The 23,859-nt window shown below is 39.9% G+C and overlaps 1 protein-coding gene across 1 annotated transcript; it reads right to left on the reverse strand.

Moving 5' to 3' along the window:
* Positions 1 to 19,309: 19,309 nt before the first annotated feature.
* LOC124922836 (serine/arginine-rich SC35-like splicing factor SCL33) lies at positions 19,310 to 22,783 on the reverse strand. The gene is made up of 7 exons (XM_047463532.1): positions 22,758 to 22,783; positions 22,532 to 22,675; positions 21,660 to 21,788; positions 21,169 to 21,288; positions 20,391 to 20,516; positions 19,943 to 20,092; positions 19,310 to 19,790 (listed from the first exon to the last, which is right to left on the reverse strand). The coding sequence occupies exons 1-7, from the start codon at positions 22,781 to 22,783 to the stop codon at positions 19,529 to 19,531; spliced, it is 957 nt and encodes a 318-aa protein (XP_047319488.1). The 3' UTR covers positions 19,310 to 19,528.
* Between the last annotated feature and the right edge of the window lie 1,076 nt (positions 22,784 to 23,859).

The following is a 23,859-nucleotide window of genomic DNA, read 5'->3' on the forward strand; positions in this document are numbered from 1 at the left end:
AGACAAACCCGGCAGGTTTGCCTTACAGACCGGCAGGTCTGAGACAGGATACCAGGTCTGAGATTGACCATCAGGTCTGAGGAAACGACCGCAGGTCTGAAACACTGAATCACTGCACCTCTGATCAGCCAATCAGATTCAAGGCAGTGAAATATGACCGTTGGCATATTTCACCTATAAAAGGAGGCAGTTGCAGAAGAGTAAATGCGGGACATCAGGTGACACACATTGGGATAACGAAAAATAAGAGCATTTACTACAAGTGATAACAGTGTACTATTCTAGAAAGCCTAAGTGCTGAAAGTTAAAGTGTGTTCTACAATTTCGGTGTAAATTGTAAGAGTATTATCGAGCAGAAAATAAGTCTCGATCGGCTTGTACTTGTATTCCTTAGTGAATATCCTTCTCGCGGTTTCGAGAGGAAGGGGTGACGTAGGAGTTTTATCTCCGAACATCCATAAAATCTGTTGTGTTATTTACTTTCTGTAGGCTTCATTATATAACCGACTAACTTAACCATACCGCTCCAAACCGACTTTATACTAACCATACCGAATATCCAGATTACCGAAACCGACCCACCATCTCCAAATCTTCATCATCCGAAACCGACCGTGCCTATCATACAAGCGTACCGCTTCAACCTGAAAGCAAACCTCTTCCGCGCTTGAACCTAGTTCAAGGGTTTGTGACAGGTTGTGTAGTATTGAAACCCCGGTGTTAATCTCTAACCGGATTAACCACCACCCTACGAGTGAGAACCGCTAACCGGTCCAACCCCCGGTCCACCAGCGGCGACCTAGATCCTAACAATTGGTATTAGAGCAGTTAGTTTCAATACTCAAGCAAACATGTATCAGGATAGGCCTCCAATGCTAGAAGGTGATGACTTTGCCAACTGGAAGGCACGCATGCACCTGCACCTAGTCACCTTGGATGATGAAATGGAATTCATTCTAACCAAATGACCGATATTCATTGATAAAGATAAAAAAGAATGGACAGCTGAAGACAGGAGAAGGAACAATCTGGACAACCATGCAAGAAACCGGATCTCCAACAGCGTAGACAGAAACACATACTGCAAGATCAGAGATTGCAAAACTGCGAAGGAGACATGGAACACGGTCATCCAAATCTTTGAAGGAAATGAAAGAACAAGGGAGAACAAAATAATGATGGCCACACAGAAGTTCGAAAGCATCAAAATGAAACCAGGAGAAACTATGAAGGAATACAGTGACCGGTTCACTGGTGTGCTAGATGAACTAGCAACTCTGGGCAAGAAGTATGACAACAAAGAGGTAGTTATGAAGGCCTTGAGATCTCTTCCAAGTGCCTGGGATATAAAGACAATGGTAATGAGGGAATCAAAGAGCCTACGTAAGATGAAACTATACGACGTATTCGAAGATCTAAAGGCATACGAATTCGAGATGAGATCTAGGACCGAAGAGGAAGTCTCGGCCTCAACATCAACCAGAGCACTAATCACATCTACAGAACCGGCTGTACCTGCACCTACCCCTGCACCGATACCGGCTCCTGCACCTGTACCTATCAGAACAGCCGAACAGTTTACTGAGGACGCCATGGCCATGCTCGCACAGAAGTTTGGAAGGTTCATGAAAAGGAGCCAACCGACAAACAACTACTATGGTGACAAATCCAATGTAAGATGCTATAACTGTAACTGTTTGAGACACTTTAAGTGGGAATGCAGGAAACCAAGGAGGGATACCCAGAAACCGGACTATCAAAATGACAGAAATAATTATCAACAAGCCGGTGAAGGAAGTGAGGTACCGAAAGCACTAATAGCCGACGATGGAGGAAGTCTATGGGCTCGCAGTGACAGTGACGATGAGCTCACGTGCCTCATGGCCAATGAGGAACAGGTATTTGACTCTCCCTGTGAGGAATTTACTAAAGATGAGTTATACAATGCATTAAATGACATGGTAGAAGAATATAAGAACCTATTGACCATGTTACCTAAACACCTCAACATCAAGCCCGATCCCATAGTACCTATTCCAATAGAACCAGAGGTACGCATCATAACCGAACCGGAGGTCATTCAATCTAATGATATCCGTACCATAGAAACCGAGTTAGACCCTAAGACCGAACAACCTAGTGAACCGACTAGAGAACTAACCGAGGAAGAGAATGCCCGATTTCAATATACGATGGCCGCCTATAAGAGATCTAGCGATATAGTAAAGAATATGAATAAACACTATAGGCATCCTCGTTGTAAGCGTGGTCTTGGATACACAGGGAATAGCTCTAAAGACCGAAAACCCATAGAGAAAGCAAGGCTTACAAAAGGAAACCTCCCCTTTATAAGATTTCTTAAGAGCACCTGTACAGCTGAAGAAGAGGAAACCGCATACTATAGGGAAGAGAAGCTAAAATATGACTACGTTGGCCCAACCGATTCATGGCTTGACCTTGAGAAAAGAAAAGACGAAATCCTCAAATATAAGAAAGACTTTCCTGAACCACATAGGTCAAACTACAGATCACCGAATCAAAGACCATCACCATTTAGGACATTTGAAGGACAACCGAAATACACCAGACCAAGTGTAAAAAGGACAGTTAAAACTCTAGCTAAGAAGACTGTCCGGTTTATTAAAGTTTGGGTACCTAAGGGACTAATCGCATGTGGACCCAAGTAAATGTGGGTACCAAACAGTTGTGAATATGTATATTTTGCAGGATCCAAAGAAACGGCTAGGAAACTCCGAATGGTTCTTGGACAGCGGTTGCTCCAGGCACATGACCGGAAATAGCAATTTGCTAATCGACATCAGATCAGTAACCGGTGCTCTAATTACCTTCGGTGACAACTCAAAAGGTAAAACTGTGGGCAAGGGTAAGATTGTCCATGGTAATCTAACTATTGATAATGTACTCTTAGTCGAAAACCTACGTTTCAATCTACTTAGTATTAGTCAGTTGTGTGACGCCGGATACACGGTAGAATTCCTTAAACATGCATGCTTAGTTAAGGACTCTCAAGGCATCGTACTACTAACCGGAAATAGAATAGGTAACATCTATAAGGTAGACTGGAAAACAAGAATAGAATATCATATATGTATGATAGCTAAGACTGATCAAACCTGGCTATGGCACAAGAGACTAAACCATCTAAACATGAAAACCTTAAACTACATTCGCGGTAAAAAGCTAGTTGAAGGTATTCCTGATATAGTATTTAACCAGGATAAGGTCTGTTCAGCATGCCAGATGGGTAAACAAACTAGGTCATCTTTTAAGAGTAATGGAAATATTCAATCCAGCCGATGCCTAGACCTTCTTCACATGGATTTATTTGGACCGATTCAGGTCATTAGCCTAGGAGGTATGCTGTACACCATGGTAGTTATTGATGATTACTCTAGATATACATGGGTGATATTCCTACCATCTAAACGAGAAACTGTATCAAACCTGATCACACTTCTTAAGCGGTTGCAAAATGAAAAATCAACTCGCATCAACAGCATTCGAAGTGATCGAGGTACCGAATTTACTAATAGTACATTAACTGCATATCTTGATGAACCCGGCATTAGACACGAGTTGTCTAGTGCTAGGACTCCTCAACAAAATGGCCTGGCCGAGAGAAGAAACCGGACTCTCAAGGAAGCCGCACGGTCCATGATAGCCGACTCCGGCATTGCTTAGAAATTTTGGGCTGAGGCTATCAACACTGCATGCCATACACAAAATCGGTCTCTGATAAACAGATTTCACAACAAAACACCATATGAGGTTTATTTTAACAGAGTTCCCAAACTCAAGTATCTCAGGATTTTCGGTTGCAAATGTTACATTCTTATAAATGGTAAAACCTAACTCACCGCTTTTGATGCAAAGACCGATACCGGCATTATGCTAGGATATTCGTCAGTGAGTAAAGCATATAGAGTATATAATAATAGAACTGCAAACATGGAGGAAACAATTCACGTTGTTTTCGATGAATCGGTTGAAAGCAATACTGCTTCATGCTTTGATCTACATAACAGACTGGAAAATAACGATATTCATTCTGATAGTGAAGATGAGACTCCGGTCTTCAGGCGGTTTGTCCATGACCAAATGGGTATCATTGATACCCAGCCGGATCAACTTGTTCCACAATAGGAAGCTGACACTTCGGTCCAATCCGAGGGAGTCGGTCGGTCTGACAATCTCGGTCAACCTACTGACATGTCTAGCCTTGGTCAAGTTACCGGTAATTTGGTAGACATCCCTGAACTAAATCTCAGAAGAAACAGTAAACATCCTCCTGAGCAAATTATAGGTGACCCTTCAGAACCTGTTCGAACTAGGAGTCAACTTCTGGAAGGATATTTTAACTCAGCTTTCATATCCCAGATTGAACCGAAAAGGATAGATGAAGCATTGTCAGATCCGGATTGGATCTTGGGAATGCAAGAAGAGCTAAACCAGTTCGAGAGTAGTAAAGTCTGGTACTTAGTTCCCAGACCGAAAGATCAATCGGTCATAGGAACAAGATGGGTATTCAGAAATAAACTCAATGAGGACGGTTTGGTCACGAGGAACAAAGCCAGATTAGTGGCTCAAGGTTACAAACAGGAAGAGGGTATTGACTTTGAAGAGTCATTTGCTCCTGTAGCCAGGATTGAAGCCATTAGGATTTTTCTTGCATTTGCTGCTTTCAAAAACTTCAAAGTCTTTCAAATGGATGTTAAAAGTGCATTTCTGAACGGTGATCTACGTGAAGAAGTGTACGTTGAACAGCCACCCGGTTTCAAAAATGCTGCATTTCCAAACCATGTATACCGGCTGAACAAAGCTTTATACGGTCTAAAGCAAGCACCCAGAGCCTGGTATGATACGCTAACCGCATTTCTATTAGAACATGATTTCACCATCGGTTTAGTGGATAAGACATTGTTTAAATTTGAAAAGAAGGAACATATCCTACTTGTTCAAATTTATATAGATGACATTATTTTCGGTTCCACCGATCCAAAGCTTTGTGACAAATTCTCAAAAATGATGACTGACAAATTTGAAATGAGTATGATGGGAGAATTAAGTTTCTTTCTAGGTCTTCAGGTTAAACAACTCAAGGAAGGAACATTCATCAGTCAACCAAAATATACCAAGGAGCTGCTAAAGAAATTCGGTATGGACACATGCTCCTCGGCGGCCACTCCAATGAGCTCATCCATTAAACTGGACAGAGATGATGAAGGCCAATCGGTAGACCAGATTGCATACCGGGGCATGATCGGTTCCCTATTGTATCTGACAGCAAGTAGACCGGACATCCTGTTTGCAGTTGGTGTGTGTGGAAGATTCCAAGCAAATCCAAAGCAATCCCATTACACAGCCGCAAAGAGGATACTGAAGTATCTAAAGGGCACACCTGATGTCGGTCTGTGGTACCCAAAAGACTCATCCTTTAATCTAACAAGCTACTCAGACGCAGATTATGCAGGATGCAAGATCGACAGGAAAAGTATCAGTGGAACATGTCAGTTCCTAGGTGACCGACTGGTGTCATGGCACAGCAAGAAACAGACATCGGTGGCTACATCAACCGCGGAGGCTGAATACTTGGCGGCCGGAAGTTGCTGTTCCCAACTCCTCTGGATCCAACAGCAGCTGAAGGACTTCGGTATCACAGCCGAAGAGTCCCCGATCTTCTGTGACAACACAAGTGTCATTGCGATTACCTACAACCCGGTTCTCCACTCCAGAACCAAGCACATCGACATAAGGCATCATTTCATCCGAGAGCATGTCACGCTGAAGCATATCCGGCTGGAATACGTACCGACCGATCAACAAGTAGCCGATATCTTCACGAAGCCGCTGCAGGAAGCTAAGTTTTCTCAATTCAGGCTTACTCTCGGCTTAACCGACATTAGCCAAATCCTTCCAAAGGATGCTTAAAGGGAAACCGGTTCAAGCAGACAAACCGGTAACTCTTCCTAAGCTGTTGAACTTTGAATCTTCGGGGTGTCTGTGGAAGAACCGCCCAGTCTATCAGATAGAGTAAACCGACTGGCTACTTGGTGCATGCACCAAATAACCGCATCGGGATGAACAACTGATACCTGACCGGCTCGGAAGCAGGTTACCCTAGATTATTTGAACTTCAAACAAAAGAGGAATAGTTATCAGAGGATGAGGATATCTGCTCTGCATCATTACCCTTTCCAAGTAACATGGTCGCGCCTAAAAAGACGTGAAGATCTTTTGATATCTTTCACGGTTCAGGCCTATGACCGACACCTAGACTGCAAGCTTGCCTATTTCATACAAAATCTCTTATCCAGCAGTTAATACATGTCATCCCATTTAATGCCTGGACAATAGGTTAGCCCCTAAACTAGTATTTAAGTGAAGCAAACGCTCACCTCAACACTCACAAGTCACAAGAACATCCTCTCACTAAGGCAACCTAACCATGTCTCAATTCCCAAACATCCTCCAAGTGGATTTTGAATCCTATTCTGGTACCGAACACTATGAGGTGTATCGGATGATCAAGAAACTGGAAGATACTGGCCTCCAGTATTTTCTGGATGACAAGCAAACTATCTACCCTGAATCCGTCTTGGAATTTTACTATAATGCCAGGGTATTCCGGGGCACACCCCACTTTGATACCCACATCCAATCAAAGGTTGGGGGTATAATCTTCGATTTCACCGAGCAGGACTTTGCTCGGTGCTTCGGTCTGCCTAAGCAAGGGATCACAGACCTCAACCCTCCGGCCGACATTAAGGCTGAGGTCTCCCTCTCCTTTGCCCGGTCGGATGAGCCTGTTGATGATCATGGCTCTAAGTCTCTCTTGAGGGCTGAGTATCAGCTCCTCAAAGATGTGATAGGAAGGGGCATCTTTGGAAGAGATGTCACCAACACCTATTGCACGGCGAATTTCAACATGATGGCGGCCATCATTACCAGCACGCCGGTGAATTGGTCCCGGGTGCTAGTCGACACCCTAATCTGGATGGTTAACATCCGGTCGGTCGGTCTTATTCCCCAAATAAGCACCCTTACGGTGGAACTTGGCGTTCCAACCTGTCCTGGCGAGGGCTTGAACCAGGCCCAGGTGTTAACCAGAGAGACGACCGATTCTTTCTATAATCGGTTTGAAAGAGAATGGAGGAGGAGAAACTTCAATCCCCCTCGTGATGTTAACCCCCGCGCTCGCTAAGTCACTTCTTCTTGCATCCGGTCGTTTTGCAGCATGTACCGGATGAAGTTTTCACCAACTCAAATTTGATCATATCGGCTTCTTCCATGTCTACTTCGGTTTTATTTGTGTTTTTCTTGACTTCATCATTGCTGTATGTCATTTTCGGCATTGTCTCTACCTTTTTCGGTTTCTATCTAATCAATATCGGTTATGTGTTAAAATGCATTTAATGAGATAATCTCAATTAATGAAATAACTCCCAACCACCCGCACATTTAATTTCCAACTAATCTGGTCACTTCCCAACTAACACTTACCTCGAGCCTTGCAATCTGCCGCTTCCCCATGCATCTTGAAAAGGGAAAGATTCTTTTCCTTAATAAAACAAAACTGACCATCAATGCTCAGATTTTTCCCTCCAAAACCGATCCTATATAAGGAGCCATCCTCCTCTCATTCTATCACATCCAAAAGTACAAAATCACTTGTATTCTTCTTGAATCTCTCTCTCAATACCATAATCATGCCGAGCCGTACTTTGGGAAACTTTCTAAGCATCGATTTCAACTCATGTATGGCAGAATGGGACGGTGACCATCCAAAGAAAAACATGTTTGAATGCCTTATTGATACCGGACTTCAAACCTTCCTCGAAGAATCCGGTCCTGTACTGATTGAGGATGTCAAGGCATTCTTCAGAAGTGCCTGCATCAGGGGCGACTACATTGTCTCTACGGTAAGGGACCACACCTTCTGGCTTGATGAAGCCGAATTTGCCATCCTTCTCAATCTGCCCAAAGAAGGGTTCTCTGATTTCCCGACTATGGAGGGACTTGATGCATTCTACTATGGATTACTCTGTTCTACAACCCTTGATCCAGTGGAAACCTATGGGTTAAAAACCCACCTCGGTCGTAGTGCTCAGCTCCTTCTTGAGATTGTCACTCGGTCCATTCTGTGTCAATCCCCAAATCAGCGGTATTCAAAGAACACCTACAACATCATGACCCACATCTTCCACAAAACGACCATCAATTGGTCAGCGGTCCTCTTCCAAAACTTGAAGAACATGGTGCTGACCAAGAAAGGTCTCGGTTACGCACCTCACATCAGCAAGTTGATTCTCAAGTACCGGCCAGAGTTTGGACCGGGTACACCGGTATCCCCCTCAAACATTCTTGATGCAAATGCGGTGGAAGAGAAGTTTTCCAAAATGGTGTTTACTTCTTAAGTGCCTATCTCTCATATCATCCTATCGGTTTCCTCTCTGTACTGTCTCTTGAATAAAATATCGTTTTAGTTTCAATGACCGTTTCTCTTTACTCTTTGCGCATTTATCTAAGTAACCGGTTCACATCTTAAAATAACCTCGTTATTATCCGGTATCATAAAATCTGATTAAAACTGTTAACACTCTGACCAATCAAAATGTCTGTTTCGATTTAGAAACCGCTCAATCATTCGGTCTCAAAGAAAAGAATGCGTCATCCATGACATAGGCAAAGGGTTTTGGAGGGAAATCTCCCGCTCAAAGTGGCCGCCCACCTTTTCATACTTAACCGCCCATAGCTTGGCGCCCTTTCATTTTGGAGGGAAAACTCCCGCCCATTAATGATGGGACGGTTGGGCTTCCAAACCGTGTCTATAAAAGGGGCCTTCGGTCATTTTCTTTCATTCTCACGCGAATTCACTTTCTCTCTCTAAGCTTCCTAAACTCTCTAAAGTCGTTTTTCTCTCATTCTCAAACTCTTCAACATGGGTCGTGATTCGGCGTTGTTCAAACTCTACTCTCAAGTAGATTTCGAGGAGATCCGGCAGAATGGGACGACCGAGGCGAAGGAAGTTATTGACCGGCTGATTAAAACCGGTCTGGGATATTTCCTAGGCGGTCCTCACGTCATTTACAAAGATGCGGTCGAAGAATTCTTCAACACCGCAATCATCTCCTACGACAGGATCATCGCGACGGTTTGCGGTTCCCAAATCGAGATCACCGAAGCATTGGTGGCCGAGAGCTTGCATCTCCCAACTACTGGCCAGGATGCAACGGCAGAAATAGACAATGACACTTTTGAGACGGCTTGCCACTTCTTATCGGCAACCACTGAGCCGATCACTACATCCGGGAGTAAACAAATGCTGAGGCCGGAGTATATTCCGGCGTGTGACGTTTTCGCCAGGGCGATACTGGCAAGGGGAGGAAACTTCAGCAACCTTACCAAAGACAAAATCAAGATGATAATCGGTCTGTTGGAAGGAAAAGAGGTCAACTGGGCAAGATCAGTGTTCGGCAACCTCATGGACATGGTGAAACCGGATTCAACCCGGTCGTGGGGATATGCCGTGCCCCTCGGTAAGATATTCCTCCACTTAAAAATCAATCTTGGTCCCGGCACCGTTCTCGCAAAACGTTGCCTCATTAGATCGAGGCAATTCCTTACAAGAACGCAGCCGGCCTCCAGTTCCACAGGTGGCCGAAAGAAGAAAGCCGCAAAGAAAGATGCCCCGGCAAAAGCAAAGACTGGAGGAAAGGGAAAAGAAAAGGTAACCTTCGTAGACCCACCACAACAAACAGAAGATGAGGAGTGGGCTCCTGAGGAAACCGACACGGAGAGGACCGAAGATAGAACGGTCAATGACGACGATCATTCGGCTCGGAGTCCGAACGATGCCGAACAAAGCGCTAATCCTGAGACCACCGAGGGTGAAGACGGGGTTGATAAAGTAGCCAATGATGAAGGCTACAACACGGAGAGGGAAGAGGCCGACGAGGCTGAGGCCGAAAGATTAGCCCAGAAAATCTTTCAGGGCATTAACAAGCAAGACGAGGACATTATAAACCTATATTTGGAGTGGCATGAGTACCGGTTCAAAACAAAATATAAAGAAATCCTACCGAGCTTCTCACAAAAAGATTGCATCAACAGATTGGAGGAAGTAGAAGACCTGATGTTGCGCCTCACAAAGTCCAACACAATTTAGGAGGTACAATGCCGAACCTGTCTCCTGATACCGGGAAGCCAACTTCGGAAACTAAGAAAGCGCATCCGGAAAATCAAGGAGGAGTATAACGAAGGGGGATCGGTGGACACCGTAGCACCGCGGGTGTTATCAAAGCTTGCAAAGGGCAAATTGGAAATACGTCAAGAAATAGAGCGGCTGGAAGCAATATGCAACCAAAAGCAAGTACCGGTATATACTGCTCCGGTAATCGAAGAATTTCCAGTTAACTGTCCAACACCTCCAAGGGATGTTGAGGCACCGATACCAGAGGATGTTGAGGCACCAATATTAGAAGATGTCGAGGTACCGATTTTGGACATTGCGGTAACAATCTCGGAGGATGCGGCAACATTAGAACTTCCAAATGAGAACGCTGCACCGATAGACTCCAGTGAGAGAGCCGATCCAGATCCCACCGAGCAATCAACTCCTCCTCCACCACCGGAAGTCACCGCTTCAGTCCCTCCTAAAGAATGGATTGATGACCGACTTCAAAAGTTTGAAGCATCAGTTTCGGAGCGGATTGAGGACCGACTTCAGAAGCTTGAAGCATCCCTATCGGAACGAATTGAAGACCGGGTACAAGAACTCGACGTGTCCAAGCTTCAACCGTTCAAGGATAGATGCGACAACATAATTGATTCGGCTATGCAGTTCACCGACGTGACAAAGCAGCTGCTGGATCAACATCAAGCACGTCTCTCAGAACTCGGCGCCGGACTATGGGAAGAGGCCGGTGAGCGCGAAAAATGTGTTCAGCGAACCGCAACTTTGGAGGATGTAACCTCCAACTTAAAGAAGGATTTCGAACGGGTCGACACAACAATCGACCGGGTCTTAGTACTGGAAAAGACAAACGAAAGTCTCGTGGCCGAAGTAAAGGCCCTTACCGAACAGGTGGCCGAAATTCTAAAGGCTAAGGAGACCGCGGACGCCGCGGCTATAGAGGCGGATGCTCAAGTGGCTAAAAGGGTACAGGATGCGCTGGACGCCAAAGCTAGCAAAGATAAAGAGGCGCCGCGATCGTCTCAACTAACCGAAGCAGAATTGGAAGCCGCAAGAATAAGAAGAGCCGAGGCCTTATACCCAGGGTATGCCGAGAAAGTGGCAAGTCAAGCTGCGGAGGATGCCGCACGGTTGGAAAGGGAGGCACGAAGGCTGGAGGGCTTTGCAAAGGAACACGAGAAGAAGAAGAAAGCGGCCGCCTCCGTTTCCGCACCGAAGAAGAGACAGAGGCAGGCTCCTAAGAGAGTTCAGATTGCCGAGATGCTCAATGAAATCTCTGAACCGGTCACTACGGGTACTTCGCAGCAAGCCGACCTAGTCGAGGACGAAGTCGAAGAACAGTTGCGGTCCCGGTCTAAAAGACAACGATCCTCCCAACAGACCAGGCAACCGCAACCGCAACCGAAGAAAAAGAAGAGTGCCTATGACTTCACAGACTCTGAATAGGGACTATCCTTCTTTTTCTCATTTGCCTTAGTATTTATATATGCTTTGTCTTTTCCGGTCACCTATAAATATATATAAAGTTATTTTTGAATCCGGCCTTATTTTGCATTCCTATTTAGTTTTGATAATTTTAAATAAAATAATCAAAAAGGGAGAAATTGTTAGATAAAAGATAAAGACTCTTCCAAAACTTCTCTCTCAAAATTTTTCGAAAAATTCTCTAAGTCTTTTTCAAAAACCGGTCAAACAAAACAACTGGCCTACGGTTGCAAACTTACATGATTTTGATAATTTTAAATAAAATAATCAAAAAGGGAGAAATTGTTAGATAAATTCAGACCGGTTCAAATAAACCTAACTTAAATAAACCTTCCATGCAGGAACAAGGAACCAGACCGGATGAACAAGAAAACCAACTGAAGAAACCGAACCGGTCAAGCTACCAAACCGATCAAGAGTATTCGGAACGTGACCGCACAAAGGAAGGATCGGCCAAAGCTCAAAACCGGAACCATCAAACAGCCGATTATCCACAAGACAAGAATAACCGGAAGAAGTCCGGTTACTTCACTACCAAAAGACATTCGGCCAAGTCAAGCGGCCGACCAGTACAAGAAGACAATTTGGGTATCTGTTGAGAATGATACCAAAGGAACAGACTGAATACTTCCATATCCATGCAAGTCTGAGAAAAGACTGTAGGCTGCAGAAAACAGTACTACCGAATCCTTCTACTTCGGGATAAGCCAGAAAGGAAATCTTCAAAGTACAAACAACTGTCCAAAGAGACAGTGTCTACATCAAGTAAAAGACAAACCCGGCAGGTTTGCCTTACAGACCGGCAGGTCTGAGACAGGATACCAGGTCTGAGATTGACCATCAGGTCTGAGGAAACGACCGCAGGTCTGAAACACTGAATCACTGCACCTCTGATCAGCCAATCAGATTCAAGGCAGTGAAATATGACCGTTGGCATATTTCACCTATAAAAGGAGGCAGTTGCAGAAGAATAAATGCGGGACATCAGGTGACACACATTGGGATAACGAAAAATAAGAGCATTTACTACAAGTGATAACAGTGTACTATTCTAGAAAGCCTAAGTGCTGAAAGTTAAAGTGTGTTCTACAATTTCGGTGTAAATTGTAAGAGTATTATCGAGCAGAAAATAAGTCTCGATCGGCTTGTACTTGTATTCCTTAGTGAATATCCTTCTCGCGGTTTCGAGAGGAAGGGGTGACGTAGGAGTTTTATCTCCGAACATCCATAAAATCTGTTGTGTTATTTACTTTCTGCAGGCTTCATTATATAACCGACTAACTTAACCATACCGCTCCAAACCGACTTTATACTAACCATACCGAATATCCAGATTACCGAAACCGACCCACCATCTCCAAATCTTCATCATCCGAAACCGACCGTGCCTATCATACAAGCGTACCGCTTCAACCTGAAAGCAAACCTCTTCCGCGCTTGAACCTAGTTCAAGGGTTTGTGACAGGTTGTGTAGTATTGAAACCCCGGTGTTAATCTCTAACCGGATTAACCACCACCCTACGAGTGAGAACCGTTAACCGGTCCAACCCCCGGTCCACCAGCGGCGACCTAGATCCTAACAGGGTCCAAGAGAAAAGAGGAAATACCCGAGGAAGTCCATATAGTGTGTGTGGAGGTCGTTGAGGGGCTCAAGGCCAAATACACCTCACAACTATTAACTCCACAAAGTTTGGCCACAAGTTACGTTGGTCAAAGTCAGTCCACATTCACTCTCGCCAAATCCTTAAGAGAGGAATCAGATCCTCGGGCATCTTTGGAAGAAGACACCAAGAAGATGAAGAAATGGGCAGATTTGAATAGGCGTGCCGGGTTTAAGAAGGGGGCAGAGGAATGGGGAAATTACTCCCGCAATAATGTAAGTCTCTACAATATAAGTTGAAGGGACTTGTGCACAGATATGAGGGATCGTTTAAAAAAAAGCAACGCGTGGGGAAGGTTTACCCGATGTCGAGAATAGCCGAGAAAGAAATGATCACTTGTTTCAATTCAGACAGATGATTGAAGGATATCGGTCTAGGGTCGAGCCGAGTATGGCCACGACTTAGGTGAGGGTGAATGTTACGGTCCATTGGTGTCACGATCCATTCAAGGGGATGTCGAGGTTTATTAAAGTCTTGGTCTCACAGTGCGCTAATATTTCTAGCCCAGGGGAGGCTTAATCGTCTAAGTTAGCCAACTTCAAGAAATATTCTAGAAGCATTTGAGAAGACATGCCCTAGAGTAATTAATGTAGTAGTTGGATAGTGGGCCCATTAATGAGGTAGTTGGGAGAATATCATTAATGGAGTAGTTGGGCATTATATCATTAATATGGTAGTTGATTAGTATCATAAATGTAGTAGTTGTAATTAGCCCTATAAATACCTCAAAGAGATTACATTGTAATCACCAAGTATTCAATCAATACAATTCTTGTTCTTAATCTCTTTCTCTCTCTAAGTTCTTCTTGCATTGTCTAAAAGACTTATTATCTAGAATTTGAGTCGATCTAGCCTTAGTGCCACAGGGTCGAGTTTCAGCTTGTGACAGTGCGTTGTGACAGTGCGCTGTAACTAATTCCTTTAGTTTTGGTCACACAGGATCCCGGATATATATTTTTATTAAATTCTTAAGGTTTATTTGAAATTGATTTTTTTTCACACTTTTGGATTTAATTTTAATCTTTTTAAATATACAAAATATTAAAATAAATATGGCAATTATTTTACTAATATATTTATTTATATTTTTAGGGCTAAATAAATAATTGTTTTAAATGAAATTATACAACTATTCATTCAAAATTATTTATTTTTATCCCTTAATTTTTCTAAAATTATTTTAAAATAAATGAGTACAACATTTATCTTAAATATACTTTTATTTTTATTATTTTGACCATTTTCCTTAATTAATTAGGCTTTAATTATCATAATAATTAGTCTAATTAATTGTTTTAATTAGTTTTTGGCTATTTTAATTTTATTTATTTGAAAAAAAGTCAAAATAATTATTTTAATATTATAAATTGGGATATAAATTTTTAGTATTTACAACCAATATAGAAACCTCAATTCAACAATTTACCTCTTAATAAGGGAAATTTGATGAAATGACCCTAATAATGAGCAGTTTTTGGGAAATGACCTAAGCCTAATAAACATTGCAAAATTGACATTTTTGGCCTGTCTAAAGACGAAATACTACTTTACGTCATGCGACGCATGTGGTCGCGTGACGCGACATAAATGTCTAGAATGCACTTAATATTATATATATTCCCAATTTTTTCTTTTTTTCTGCATTGTTCTCTCTATTTTCAGTCTTCTCTACATTCTCTCTAAATCCTAAGTGGCTACCAACCATTGCGAATGACTATGGATAACGGCGAACGGTGAACACAACAACAAACAAAACCTTGTGTAGAGGAATTTCATTTGAATGCAACCATCGTGAGACTTCCTAAATTGAAATTTTTTCATATATATTTGATCGAAGTTTGAATGTTTTTGTGTTTAATTGAATAGATTCAAGACTACATTCATGTGATGGATTAGGCACATGGTCATATCGAGCAACATTCATGTGAGGTTGGATTTGTGATGGTTGGTCGCGTGATAGGTGGTCACGCGATGGTTGGACGTGTGATAGTTGAATATGTGATGGTTGGTTGTGGCACGTGGTCGCGGCACGCAGTCACGGCACACGATCGCGACATAAATCTTAATGTAGTCTCCTATAATGCCATGAAGCCAAAGAATTGATTAAGAAGGTTATTCTGATTCAATTAGCAGCTATATTGTGTAGGAGCTTGCTTAGTGCATGTAGGATATTGGTAATGTGGAAATGGGTAAATATGTAGCAGAGATCGAAATTTCGATTGATTCAAAAGATAGTGTCTCGTATATCTTACTTTCGAATATTTTTGTGGCTAAAGGTTTGTGGAATGAAGTTAAGAAGGTCAGGGAGAGTATGGAGATTGTCGGAGTGGTTAAAGAAACTGGATATAGTTGGATTAAGTTGGACAATAAAGTTCATGGTTTCTTGCTAGGGATGAAACACATGATGATGAAGAATTGATTTGCTTGAATGATACCATTTGATATCAAATTTAGATTTTGTAATTTGTTGAAATATGGAACCCTATATAAATATATTCCATTTTGAAGCAGTTGGAAAATATTTATTCTTGTTGAAATGTTCTATATTAGAGTTTGTTTTTGCCTCAAATAAGTTCTCATCTTTTATTAATAGACATAAAACATGCAACTAATAGAATGTTAATAAATAAGTATGAAAAAGGGTATTTAAAAGATGGAAATTTGAATAACTAATGTTAAAAACAAAAATTAGTCATCCCAAAAAATGAAAATTCACAAACTCTCTACTAATTACATTAATAACCCTCCCATAAAACTCAATCAAAATAACAATCCCACAAAAAATACCAAAACCCCAAAAGCAACCGATCTAATAATCATCATCCGATCAGCACTAAAAACAACCCGTAACATGAGTGGACAAGTCTCCTCCGAGGTCGGATCAACTAAAGTAATGGTTCTAAGACCGTTAAAGATACAAGAATCTTGACCATGCATTTGATCATACATATTAAACACATAAGTCGCATTTCCAAACTCATCATAGTTATTAGAAGAACCTCCATAATTCAACTGCGTACAATCCGCAAATTCACAGGAAAATGCCAAATAATCACGTCTTCCACGCTCTGTGTGTCGCGACCGCGTGACGCAATTGTGTCGCATCTTCGCCTTCCACGCTTCACGTGTGCCTCTTCTCCTTCCAGGCTTTGTGTGACGCGATTGTGCCGCCTCTTCGTCTTCCATGCTACGACCGATCGCGTAACGCAACTCATCACGTAACACAACAAACTTTCAGGAAACAAGAAACATACTCTGATACTCTCACGTGACGCGATCACTTATGAGAGTCAAAAAAGAAACAATGCTATCAGGAAACAAACAAACAACTATATATTTTCAGAATGGAAGTATACTAGTGTATGTTGTCATCCTTGTTGAACGAAAGTATACTAGTGTATATCGTCAACCGAGCATTCACCGCGCCGCTTAAAGTTTAGAGGGAGAAGACCGAGAAGAGAAATAACAGGGAAGAAAGAAATGAAGGGAAAAAATACAATAGATATTAAGGGCATTCTGGTCATTTCCGTCGTGTTACGCGACTACATGTGTCGCGTGATGCGAAGGGGTATTTTCGTTTGAAAAGGTCATTATTGAAATGCTTATTAGGCTTAGGTCATTTCCCAAAAATCGCTCATCATTATGGTCATTTTGTCAAACTCCCCCCTAATAAAGTGTAGTTTGATACATTACGGCGACACGATAGGCATAGGCAGAAAGACACGATCGGCATGGGCGGCACAATATTGTCTTGCGTCATTCATTAATTGTCGCTAGTCTAGGGTTTCTTATGCATTTGTAAGCGCCGCTGGAACTTTTCCTCAATTACGATTTATCTGTGATTATCTCTTAGGGTTTCTGCAATAACTCTATTCTATTACTATGTTTCTGTCATTATGAGAATGAAAAATAAAAGTAATCAATCTAAAGAAGTCAGGGAGTTTGTGCTAGAAAAAATTAAGGAAACAGTAGTCAAAGAAATTGAAATAATTGCTGAAAAAGTCAGCAAAGAACAGTAGAATAATTTTGTATAAAATAATGTAGGAAAAAAGGGGATAATGAAGGAGCTTGGAAGATACGCTATAATGAAAGGGCTAATTTATTTCAGCTCAATAATCAGATTACAAAACTCCTTATGCATTGTCAAAAGAGGAGAAATTGTCATTAATAAGGAAAAAACATATCATATTACAATTCAACTCAACATCCACTATCTTCAAGACTAGAATCTGTTGGAAAAAAAAGAATATGAAGAAATTGTCTAATGGTCAGTTGCTACATTGAAGAAGCTGATGAAGGCTCCCAAATCTAAGTCATATACTATCAGAAACAACTCGACATGGAAAACTAATGAAGTCTAGAAGAACAAAAATGCAAAAAAGTGAGAAGATCATGCTTATAAAGGAAAAATCTAATTGGGCAATACACATACAAAATTGGATGTACTAAATTCTTCATTTGAATTTAAATTGTCTACTGAAGTAGAGGAAAACTGTATAAAGGAATGAGAAAATGTAATTGTGGAAAACTATATAGGAAAAAACAGAGTATCATTCTCAATTACTAAAGAGGCACTATTGAAGCAATGAGATGGAAAAGGGATAAAGAAGATTTAAACAAATGTCCATGATCTATATTTCTTAAATTCAAGAAGTGATTTAATTTGAAGGAAATTCTAGGAAATGGGCATACATATATAAGATTCAACTGTATGAAGTTGGAAAAATGGTCTGAAGACTTTGAACCTATTGAGTAAACAAAAGAAATTGCACAAATATGTTTCAAGCTCTGGAGTATACCTGCACATATGTATAATTTTGAATCCCTTAATCATTTTGCAGGTTTATTGGGTAGACCATTATACATAGACTCAATTACTGAAGGAGGAGATCACATATTATTGCCAGAATTAGCATTGAGGTGCATCCTAAAAATACACTACTGAAAAGTATGACAGTAGTAGACAGAAAATGAAAACTTATTGTCATGAAAATCACTTATGAGTGGAGGTCAAACATATGCTCTTTCTATAATATCTTCCAACATGTAAACCCAAAATGTGATTTGACTAAGTAAAAAAATCAAAAAATTCATAATGGTCAGAGAGTAAAGATGTAGGAAAATTAAATAGATGTGCCTATAATCAAATAGCAAAATGTGGTTAAAGAACAGGAAACAAAAAATAATTAAAATTATGTATAAGAAGAAAGCAGTACGAACAAGGAAGTGTAATCTCAACCTAATCATATTGAAGAGATAGTTGAGGAATCGCAGTCAAATCAAGTTGAAGTGGTTGCTGATGAAAACAAAGAGAAAGATACTCAAATTAATCAAGAGGAATAAGAGAATTATAAGGTTAATTTAGAAGAATCTAAAGTTGTTGAGAATTCCAATAAATGAAGACAATGATCTAGAAATTCAAGTTGAGAACAACAAGGTGAAGAGTCCAGAAATCTAGAAAAATAAATTTTTCTAACAAATCAAAACAAGTTCATATAAAGAAATAAGTCAAAATGAGAATAGACAATATTAATCAATATCTTCAGTTTATCTCAATTTCATTGCAAGAGAAGGGAAGACAACATGTTAATGCAACATTCTAGTATAGAAATAAAAATCTTGATTAGAACAATTAGGATTTGATAGTTTATAATCTTTATTAGTATTTATTAGTATGTTTGATTGTTATTAACCAAGTTTTTTTAGAATTTAATTGTATTTTAATTAAATGTTTTTAACTGTTTTTTATAATATATTAATTGATTTCCATTACAAAGTTAAAATCTCATATTAAATATTAAAAATTCAATCATATTTTTAATATTAAATATTAAAAAAAATACTTTTATTTAAAAAAATTCAAATATGATTAAGAATCATAATTAATTTTAACAATCATATAGTTATCAAAGTTTGCTTGAGTAAAGCTTCATTTTAACAATTTAATAACATAATAATAAAAATAAAAATAGGAAACAGCTTAAGATTTGAAAAACCATAACAAAATATTTGAAGCCTTAGAAGATACAACTCCCAAGTTTACAGCTACAAGTTCTCAACAGTTAGTGGTATCATTCAGCTCTTCTTCTAGTAAGTAAGTAATAGAATACAATGCATTGACTTCAAAATCATACAAAAAGAAGAAGAAAATCATGCAAGATAAACAAGTTTAATCGTAAATTTGCAATATTCTCAAAGAATCTGGTTTCTCCATTTTGTCTCTTCCATTGGACTCCGGCTGGCACTTCCAATGGGAGCTTGGGCTCACTCCTATTTCACCACCTTTTACACGAGACTTTTCATATTTTGGAGAAGGAGATTGTTCAGGGTTTCTACCTGCCCGATAATGCTCTCTTCGGGAGTTCAAATTGGGCAAGTATGATATATCGCTTTCTCTACCATTCGTCCTATTCTCTCGGGGAGAAACAGATCTGCCAAATTTATGTATAACACTAACATATTCAGAACCAAACACAAAGAAATCAGCCTAAGGATCAAGTTTTAATTGCTTTATACAGGGCAGCACATACCAAATATTTGGCATTGGATCAAGTGGGTATTTCTGTTTTGGAAAATAGAATACCTTGAGTGTTGCCCCCCCTTCTTAGGAGGAGGAGAGTAGCCCTCATGGCTCCTAGAAGGTGAACGTTGTCTTCTTGGGAGATAACGAGAACGGCGTGGCGAGGGGGGGTCCCGAGGAAGAGGAGCAGGTTTTCTGTGATTTGGTCGACCCCTGATGCAAAAACAAAATTAACTTCAAGGGGTTTAATGATTGCAAAACAAGCACACAAAATCTACATGAATAAATTTGACTTGTTTGATGAAGGCTTATTTATTTAAATATATCCTCCCATCATCAATCAATCAAATAATAAACTTAAAATACACCTTACTTTATTTTAGTTATTTAATCCTCTTTTCATCTAACAAGGTTTTTTCCCTCAAACAAATCAGATATTTCAAGAAAACCTTAGCTTGAAGTTTATTATAGTAAAAGAAGTAGTAAGCTAAACCATGCACGCACTCTTTACCTTTTTTCTTCCGCATGAAGAACAGTCAGCGGCCGGCCTAAGAGAACTACACCATGCATCTGAATTTTAGCCTCTGCAGCATCAGCAAGTCTTTCATATTCTATGTAACCAAATCTTTGGGGGTACCTGCAAAATTGTGTTCATGGTACAGGACAAATAAATTTGTTAGACGAGCATCTGAATTGCATCTAACCAGAAAAAATCTTACAGCCTCAACCACCCATACAATTCATGGAACTGGGTTTCTGTTTTCATAATTAACTTCTATTTCCCAAATGCAAGCTTTCAACAGTTTAAAAGATGGATTTCTTTTACAAGTATATTAGTTCTCATCTGAATATAACAAAAAAAAAGAAAGAAAAAAAAACATCGAATTTCCCCCAACAAGAAAACAAACACTATAAAAAGTGCATAGAGCACTTGGCTGCTGACCTTGGAAGGTGCTAGTTTATAAGATCTTGAGATCATGAAATCTTCACATTGAATAGACTTTCAAGATCTTCAATCTTCTGTGTATAGAAACTCATTGAATCTTCTCTCTACCGTTACTACTTCATTATTGTCAACAGAACTCTTACAACTTGATTCTCTCATTGAACTTTTAAAACTTGATTGGTGTCTTCAAGACTTTTATTCCACTGTTATGTATCAAGCAAGAACCACAATGTAAAAGAAATCAAGAGATAACAGAACAGAATAAGGTCAACAACAAGACTACTTTGAATAAATTTCAGAGTACAATATGTTGTGCTTTTATGTATAACCTAAAAACTGTTACCCAGTAAAACATTGATGATCTTCATTAAAGCAAGAATCATACTCAGTAATGCGACTCCTTGGAAAGTAGACACGCTTGATAGGACCAAACTGCTCAAATGGCTTCCGAAGGTCTTCTTCCCTGCAGAATGAAAATGTCAGATAAAACTAGGTTAGTGATTCAAACAACTAGCAACAGTCGTAGGGAAATGTGATTATCTAACTACTTAATAGATTCATCATCCATACCAAAAATTACCCCTCAATAAGACATGGGAGACTACAGATTAAGCCAACAAAATTGCAATGTAACCAACTAAGAACCAGAAGTTCATCATCATTTGAAACCATATCCAAAGTAACTAAATAAAAGTAGAGTAGTTATTAGTTTCTTAAAATGAAAGATGCTTCACCAACAAAAAGTTATTCAGATCGCACATGAAAGTATTGGTCAAGGTGGTTAAGAATGTATGTGTTCAAATTTTGTATGAGAATACTGTTTTCCAATAATACCCGCAGCTTGGATGAAGGTTGCGGACGAACAAACGAGAGGAATGATTTGGATCACGATCACGACCACCACCACCACCACTGCGTCCCCTTGGTGGCGAAGGACAATGACTCCTACTACTCATTTCTATACTGTGATAAATTCAAATACAAGAGGAATTTAATAGAATGTGAGATTAAAACACATTCACTAACATTATATGTGCTGTGCAACCAGCCAATGCAACAACAGATTGACAAATGTTATATATGCAAGCAACCAGCAAATGATTCATGACACAGGACTAGGCCTGTAAGCGGTTCGGTTCGGTTCGGACAGGACTACCTCATAGAGCAGAACATACTAATTTGAACAACATCCTAATACTGTCAATGTTTCTTGCACCTCCAAAATGCCCTCTATTACTTCCCCCTCAAAAAAGTTTCAAATATAAAAACATGATCAAAACATTCGCCAACCCAATATAAACCGACCACATTAAAGAAAAATAGAGACCTATTCAAAGACACGAGTTTGGAATAAAGAAATATCAGACGAACAACCCACTAGAGAAACAATCTCTCCAAGAAAACAACGTATAACTATAAAAGCCAACACAAAACCTTGGCATTCGGTAATCGTGGAAGAGAAAAAGATAAAAATTAATTTGTCACATTTGGCTGACCCCTAATGAAAATACAGCCATAACGCAGAAACAAATAATTATCTTCAAGGGGTTTTATGATTGCAAAACAAGCACAAAAAATCTACATGAACAAATTTGACTCGTTTCATGAAAGCTTATTTATTATATCCCATGATCAATCAATCAAATAATAAACCCAAAATACCCTTTACATTGTTTTAGTTATTTAAGAGAAGTAGTAAACTAAACCTTGCACGCACACTACTTTTTCTTTCATCCGCATGAATAACAGTCAGCGGCTGGCCTAAGATAACTTGACCATGCATGTGGTTTTTAGCCTCTGCAGCATCAGCAGGTCTTGCATAATTTATGTAACCAAATCCTTGGGGTTTCCTGCAAAATTGTGTTCATGGTACAGGACAAATAAAATTGTTAGACGAACATCTGAATTACATCTAAACAGAAAAATTCTTACAGCCTCAACCACCCACCACAATTCATGGAATGGGTTTTTGTTTTCATAATTAACTTGTACTTCCCAAATGCAAGCTTTCAACACTTTACAACATGGTTTTTTTTACTAGTATATTAGTTCTCATCTGAATATAACAAAACAAACACTTAAAAGTGCATAGAGCAATTGGCTGCTGACCTTGGAAGTGTTAATTTATAAGATCTTGAGATCACGAAATCTTCACATTGAATAAACTTTCAAGATCTTGAATCTTCTGTGTATAGAAACTCATTGAATCTTCTCTCTACCGTTACAAAACCTTGAACACAACTTTTACTACTTCATTGATGTCAACAGAACTCTTACTACTTGATTCTCTCATTGAATATTTAAAACTTGATTGGTGTCTTCAAGACTTTTATTCCACTGTTAAGTATCAAGAACTTCAATGTAAAAAAAAAAAAAAATCAAGAGATAACAGAACAGCATAAGGTCAATAACAAGACTACCTTGAATAAACTTCAGAGTAGGATATGTTGTGCTTTTATGTATAACATAAAAATAGTTACCCAGTAAAACATGGATGATCCTCATTAAAGCTAAAGAACCATACATACCCAGTATAGTAACTCCTTGGAATGTAGACATCCATGATAGCACCAAACTTCCTAAATGGCTTCCGAAGGTCTTCCGCCCTGCAGAATGAAAATGTTAGATATAACTAGGTTAGTGATTCAAACAACTAGCAACAGTCATAGAGAAATGTGATTATCTAACTACTTAATAGATTCATCATCCATATAAACATCACCCCTCAATAACACATGGGAGACTACAAATTAAACCAACAAAATTGCAATGTAACCAACGAAATAACCAGAAGTTCATCATCCTATGAAACCATATCCAAAGTAGAGTAGATCAGTGAATTATTAGTTTCTTGAAAAGCAAGATGTTTCACCAACAAAAAGTTTCTTCAGATCGCACATGAAATTATTGGTCAAGGTAATTAAGAATGTATGTGTCCAATTTTTGTTGAGAATACTGTTTTCCAATAATACCTGCAATCTGGATGAAGGTTGCGGACATACAAACGAGAGGAATTCTTTGGACCACGATTACT

Source organism: Impatiens glandulifera, chromosome 1, assembly GCF_907164915.1.
Source record: "Impatiens glandulifera chromosome 1, dImpGla2.1, whole genome shotgun sequence".
In the NCBI taxonomy this organism is placed as follows: domain Eukaryota; kingdom Viridiplantae; phylum Streptophyta; class Magnoliopsida; order Ericales; family Balsaminaceae; genus Impatiens; species Impatiens glandulifera.

Coding starts and splice junctions, on each gene's coding strand:
- LOC124922836 (XM_047463532.1), bottom strand. CDS start 22,783: ATGAATTGTGGTGGGTGGTTGAGGCT. Junction 21,289..21,659: donor AACCTTCATCCAAGCTGCGG/GTATTATTGGAA, acceptor TTCATTCTGCAG/GGAAGAAGACCTTCGGAAGC. Junction 20,517..21,168: donor GATCATCAATGTTTTACTGG/GTAACAGTTTTT, acceptor ACAATTTTGCAG/GTACCCCCAAAGATTTGGTT.